Source organism: Aegilops tauschii, chromosome 3 (genome assembly GCF_002575655.3).
Source record: "Aegilops tauschii subsp. strangulata cultivar AL8/78 chromosome 3, Aet v6.0, whole genome shotgun sequence".
Lineage (NCBI taxonomy): Eukaryota > Viridiplantae > Streptophyta > Magnoliopsida > Poales > Poaceae > Aegilops > Aegilops tauschii.
In genome coordinates this window covers 361,284,734-361,291,381 of record NC_053037.3, presented here as the reverse complement: position 1 = coordinate 361,291,381, position 6,648 = coordinate 361,284,734, and the positions used below count along the sequence as shown (strand labels likewise).

Sequence of the window (6,648 nt, the reverse complement as noted above, 5' to 3'; positions counted from 1 at the left end):
CACATGACTGCATTCAGGATTTTTAAAAGCGATGAATGCTTAATAGTGAAAGATTGGAGAAAAATTGTTAACGATCCCAGAGAAGTACTAGGGGCAGCAATGAGAAGCGCAGCCCACGATTAGGAGACAGGTTCATCTGCATGCTCCAGTATGATGAATCAGGAGAGCTATACATGTTATATGCTATTTTACCTGAGAGAGAGCAGCAGGAGTGATTTAGCTAGTTCATGCTCTTAGTACTTTTGTCCTCTCATGTCCGTGTTCTTCGTCCTGAACTTAATCTCAAAGGGTGATTTGCTTTTGTGGTGTTATGAACGCTTATAATATGATGACCATGTTGAACTTGATGATATCTTTGCTTCGGGTACAAGTGAATGTTTTTTCTTTAAGCTAGTGTTGGTGCTGATTAGATAGCGGTAATGACTATGATGATTAAACAGTGGTAATGACGACTATGATGATTTTTAGCTAGCTAGTTTACTGTTGTTGATGATATGATGCAAGAGTTTTTATATTAATATGATGATGATGATGATGATGATGATGATGATGATGATGATGAGTTATTATATCATTTATAAAAGAAACCGCAGATTAGTTTCAGCTGGATGGATCCTAGCTAAGTGATCAAGTATATGTCATATCCATATTATACTTGATCACTTAATTATAGGTGATCAAGTATAATATGGATATGGCATATACTTGATCACTTAGCTAGGATCCACATGCATCCAGTCGAAACTAATCTGCGGTACTTTCACCTAATGATTTAACAACTAAAATAATCACTAAATTAAATTGAAAACACAAAATTAAAGAAAAAATAAAAAATAATACCAAAACACCCCCAAACATTTAGTAGCGGTTGGTGTTACCAACCGATACTAATTTCCTGCACGCACCCGGGCCTGGCTTGTGCCACGTGGTGGCACTTTAGCGCCGGTTCGTGATGAACCGGTACTAAAGGGGGGACCTTTAGTCCCCACCCTTTAGTGCCGGTTGTGGAACCGGCACTAAAGGCCCTTACGAACCGGCACTAAAGCCCAGTTCCGCACTAGTGTGAGGCCCTCTCGCTATTACTCAATGATGCGTCAGCAAGAGGGACTATCCAAGATTTCTGACTGAACAGACATGCTCCAGGTATATCTCATTTATTATTTGCCGATGATAGTCTCCTATTTTTTAAGGGTTCTCTTGATCAAGCTTTGGCTATTAAAGATATTTTGATGGCTTATGAGGAAGGTACATGCCAATCATTAAGTCCAGACAAGTGTTCCATTTTATTTGGCAAAAAGTGTCCTATTGAGATCCAGGTGTCTCTTCTGGTTATCCTTAAAATCACGTGTGATGGGTTTGAGGATAAATACCTTGGCCTCCCAGTTCCAGAAGGTCGTATGAAGGCCGACAAATTTCAATATACAAAAGATAAAGCTCTTAAGAGGGGTTCAGACTGGATCGGAAAATATGCTTCTAGCGGGGCGAAGGAAATCCAGATTAAGTCTGTTATTCAGGCCATTATGGTCTATGCCATGAGTATTTTTAAATTCCTATGACTCTTTGTGATGAACTATCTCAAATTATAAGGAATATTTGGTGGGGTGATGAGGAGAATAGAAGAAGAACTCATTGGTTGGCTTGGGAAAAATTAACGAAGTCAAAAGGTGAAGGGGGTATGGGATTTCGAGACCTCGGGTTTTTCAATCAAGCACTTTTGGCCAAACAAGCTTGGCGTTTGTTGGTTTTTCCAGACTCTTTGTGTGCAAAGGTGATGAAAGCTAAATATTATCCTCATGTGCATCTTATTGATATTGTCTTCCCTCAAGCGACTTCGCTTATGTGGCAAGGTATTATGCATGGACTCGAGTTGTTGAAAAGGGGTATCATCTGGAGAGTCGTCGATGGTGCTAGTATAAATATTTGGAGGGATAATTGGCTTCCGAGGGATTCTGGCCTAAAAATTTCTGCTAAGAGGACCAGAACGAGGGTCAAATGGGTTGCTGATTTATTCATGAGTGGCTCAAGGAGATGGGATGAGAATTTAATCAGGCATCTGTTTTACCCTCGTGATGCGGAGGAAATTTTAAAGTTACGCATTCTGAATTTGAACGAGGGTGACTTCATCGCCTGGCACCATGAGAAAAATGGATTGTTTTCAGTGAAGAGTGCGTATATGTTGGCCCTGAATATTAAGGACTCGGACATGGCACTAGGGAACTCCAGTGTATCTGTTAATGGGGAAATGAGGCTCTGGAATATTATTTGGAAGGCTAATGTACCTTAGAAGATTAGAATCTTTGCTTGGAGGGCTGCATCTAATAGCCTAGCCGTACAAGTTAACAGAGTAAAACACCATCAAGCTATTCTAAGTACATGCTCAATCTGTGGTGTTGAAGATGAATGTGTTTTTCATGCTTTGGTATGCTGTCCCAAGGTACGTGCATTCCGTATGGGTTTGAGAGAGGTGTGGAATTTGCCGGATGAAGATATTTTAAACTGTTCGGGGCCGGACTGGTTACTTATTTTATTGGATCAGTTAAGTTCACTTATGCGTGAGCAAACAATTTTCATGTTCTGGGGAGCTTGGCATTTGAGAAATGACTTGATTTTTGGTAAAGGAAAGGAATCTATCTCGGCCTCAGTGAGTTTTATTCCAAATTATTGGGCATCATTCTCATCTTGTCATGCAAAAACGAAGGTAGAGGTAAGTAACAAAGGTAAGGGTGTGATTGATGGCTTACAACCCATTAGTAATGTGGAGAGGATTTGTGTTCCATGGCTGCCTCCCACTCCGGAATTCCTCAAGATTAATGTTGATGCAAGTTTTGTGGAGGCCATTAGCGCAGCGAGCGTTGGGGTGGTTGTTAGAAATCATTCTGGAGAAGTTCTTATTTCTTCTTGGGATTATGTTGGTACCTGTCTTAGTGCTGAGGAAGCGGAACTTCGAGCAGCCATCTCAGGCCTTTACATTGGTATCACTCTTCACAAGCCCATTATTTTGGAAACTGACTGCTCTTTTGTGGCCTCGGTTTTTGCAAATGATAACCTGGACAGGTCAAACCTGGTTGATTTGAAGAAGGAAGCGTTGAGTGTCTCCAAGATGATGAGTACTTTAAAATCACCAAGATTAACAGGAAGGCGAATATGGTGGCGCATGAGATTGCAAAATTTAGTTTTATAAATAGATCTGGTGATATTTTTATTAATAGTGTTCCACCCTGTGTGGCAAGAGCTGTAACGAATGATTGTACGAACATTTGTGTCAATTAATTAATATATGGGTGGGGCTTTTCAAAAAAAAAGTATTACTCTCTCCATTTCAGCAACAGTTAATTCCACACAAAGGAGTAGTATTAGTAGTATTAGTATATGAATACACAACCATCAGAAATATTCTTTCGGACACAAACTTATCAACCATTGATATTAAATTGGGTATGATTAGGTCCGACTGAGACTATTTTTTTTTATAAAATCCGACTGAGACTTACAAGTGATATAGTATAAAAAAGAAAAGAAAATACCGGAAAGAATTTTTTTATACAAATCTTCATGCAAGATCAAAGGAATATAGTATCCACGGAGACATAACGAAGTCTTACTCAACTGAAACTTAGCAAAATTGATATTGATTACACGACACACCACACATAAACGTTTGTACCAAACCATCAAATTTCAAAAGCCATTATTCACAGTAGTACTATAAATAAATAATCACACGATTGTTCAATCATTCACGTATTCACAAACTAATTAACCCCTCGAAAGCATGCAGGGAGAAACTTGGTTCCCTTGGTCTTCTTCTTGCCTTGATCCTCTGGTATCTTGGGCTCCTTACTGCTAATGGTGTCAGCGACATCGTCGTCGATGACCTTCCCGGTCACGACCGGCGGGACGGGCAAGTTCTCCTCAGCGGGCTGCTCCAGCTCCCACTCACCAGTTGGCCCCAGCACCATCCCTTTGTTCCTTTCCACCCACCACGACTCCGGCACGAGGTTGTCATCCTTGAGGAAGGCGGACGACTTGTTCACCAGCGCCACGCTCCGGTTCACCTGCAGCTTAAACTCGCCCTTCTCCCCGTTCCATCCGGCCACCGTGTGCAGGATGCCCTGCAGGTTGTGGTAGTCGCCGACGTTGGTGGTGTCCGGCCTCACGTGGGGAGACTTCTTCGAGTTCACGGAGAGCTCGTCGCCGACGTTGGCGTAGCCGAGGAGGTTGCTCGGGTAGAGCGGGATGAGGTCGGGCTTGTTCCTGACGTGCAGCGCGCGGAGGCCGGGCAGCTCGTCGAACCGCTTCTTGAACTCCGGGTTGCCGACCTGCGGGCTCCCGAACACGATGGCCGTGACCGGGAAGTGGGCGTCGCCGACCTTGGACACGCCGTTGGCCACCATGTCGAAGGCGCAGAGCGTGGCCAGCGACGCGCCGAGGCTGTGGCCGGTGCAGACGATGCTGAGGCTCTCGCCCTTGTACTTGGCGACCAGCTCCCGCACCGCGGCCAGCAGCTGGTCGCGCGCGCTGTACTTGGAGAAGGGCGAGCGCTCGTCGGTGGACGTGTATATGACGTACCAGCCCTTCATGACGCGCGCGTGGCCGCGGGCCGGGTCGCCCTCCGGCAGGATGGCATCGGGGGCGACCAGGTCGGGCTTGAGCACGTCCACCCACTCGAGGTTCCGGATGGTGCCTCGCAGCGCGACGTAGATGACGCGCTGGCCCGTGGCGGCCGCGGCGGCGTCGGTGGACACGGCGACGTAGCCGATCCAGTTGGACTCCTTGCTCCACGCCTCGCGGGAGAGGGAGTGCACCATGAGCCCCGGGGGCAGCCACGTGGCCGCGGTGGCGTAGAGGTTGGCGGCCACGGATACGTCGGCCGCGGCGGGGAACTGCGTGCGGCTGAAGAGCGTGGCCCTGGAGAAGCGGCAGGTGCCGCAGTACTTGGAGTGGGCGTCGGAGTTGAAGGAGTCGTAGGTGACCTGGCAGAGGTCGCCGCAGAGAAGGACGAGGCGGCGGAGCGTGAGGTCGAGCGGGTCGATGAGGCCGTCCCAGTGCGCGGAGCCCAGCAGCTCCGGCCACGCCGGGGCGCCATTGGCGCCGGCGCCGACCAGGGCGCTGGACAGGAGGACGCCTTGGCTGGCGTCCATGTGTGCGCTGAGAGCTGTGTGTGTGATGAGAAGAAGATTAGGTAGCGACTGGACAGGGCGGCAGGGGAGGTGGCCAGGTGGGGATGCTTTGAGTGGGTGCTACTAGTGGTGCAGTATGGGTTCGCGCGAGTGGTCGTTGGCGTGGCGCCAGGTGAAGGGCCGGGAACATTTGCACCGTCCCGTGTCAATGTGCCAGACTGCCGTTTCGGGCCGGGACCGCCGCACCCGTCAACTTTCCTTGCTTGTTTTGGTAGATTTTGGATGGATCATGCGTTCACCAGTTAGAGCATCTCCGATGTATATTTTGCTGCTCCAAACCGATGATATAAAAATTTGAAACATCAAAAAGTTTTTTTTACATCTTTGAAAAAGGCTCAACTCAAATAGATGGTTTAAAATGGAGCTGTAAATAAAAGAGCAACTCCAATGGATGTTTCAAAACGAAGATGTAAAATCGGCCGGTGGCCGTGTGGCTGCTGTTCAGCCACTGTGCAGTCACTGCACAACCGCACATATTACAAAAAAATCTAAAAACAACATAAAAAATATACAACATAGTTTTGCACAATACAACATAGTTCTTCAAATCCACGAGATCAAATGCAACACAAATACAACATAGTTTTGCACAATACAACATAGTTTTTCACAAATAAATAATGAATCTATGCAGCTCTTTCGCCATGTCATTTCCAACTCTTCCATCAAATCTTTCTGGAGTTGATCATGCACATCGGTGTCTCTAATCTCGCTATACACCTTTGTGAAACGTATGATCCGCTGTTCTTTTCGCATGGGGTTAACAGGAATGCCCATCAAGTGATATAAGCTGTAATCTAAAAAAAATTCCACGCTCGTTCTCAATGATCATATTATGCATAATCACGCAAGCAGTCATGATGTACCAAAGGATCTTTTGATCCCAGAATCTAGATATTCCCCGCACAATAGCAAATTGAGATTGCAAAATCCCCAAAGCCCTCTCAACATCTTTTCTAGCGGCTGCTTGTGCATTGTGAAAGACGAGTTCTTTCTTACCTTCGGGTTTTGCAACCGGTTTTACAAATGTACTCCACCTTGGGTAGATCCCATCTGCAAGATAGTACCCATAATTGTATGTGCGGCCATTTGCTTCGAAGGTCACTGGTGGTGCTTCTCCATTTGCTAACTTGGCAAACAGAGGTGACCGATCGAGCACGTTGATGTCGTTGCAAGATCCAGGCATCCCAAAATATGCATGCCAAATCCATGTTTCATGATCGGCAACTGCCTCAAGAATGATAGTGGCATCCTTCCCACGGCCCTTGAATTGTCCATGCCATGCTTTTGGGCAGTTCTTCCATTTCCAATGCATGCAATTCACAGACCCGAGCATACCTAGAAACCCTCGAGCTTTGTTCATCTCCAAAAGCCTCGGAGTGTCCTGAGCATTGGCTGCTCTCAAGTACTATGGACCAAACACTTCAACCATAGTCATTGCAAATTGCTTGACATAGAAAATAGAAGT

At 46.1% G+C, this 6,648-nt stretch overlaps 1 protein-coding gene across 1 annotated transcript; it reads right to left on the bottom strand.

Moving 5' to 3' along the window:
- Positions 1-3,598: 3,598 nt before the first annotated feature.
- On the bottom strand, positions 3,599-5,297 carry LOC109774901 (phospholipase A1-II 5). The gene has a single exon (XM_020333661.4). It carries the CDS (start codon positions 5,139-5,141, stop codon positions 3,753-3,755), a length of 1,389 nt encoding a protein of 462 aa, XP_020189250.1. The 5' UTR covers positions 5,142-5,297; the 3' UTR covers positions 3,599-3,752.
- Positions 5,298-6,648: the final 1,351 nt, after the last annotated feature.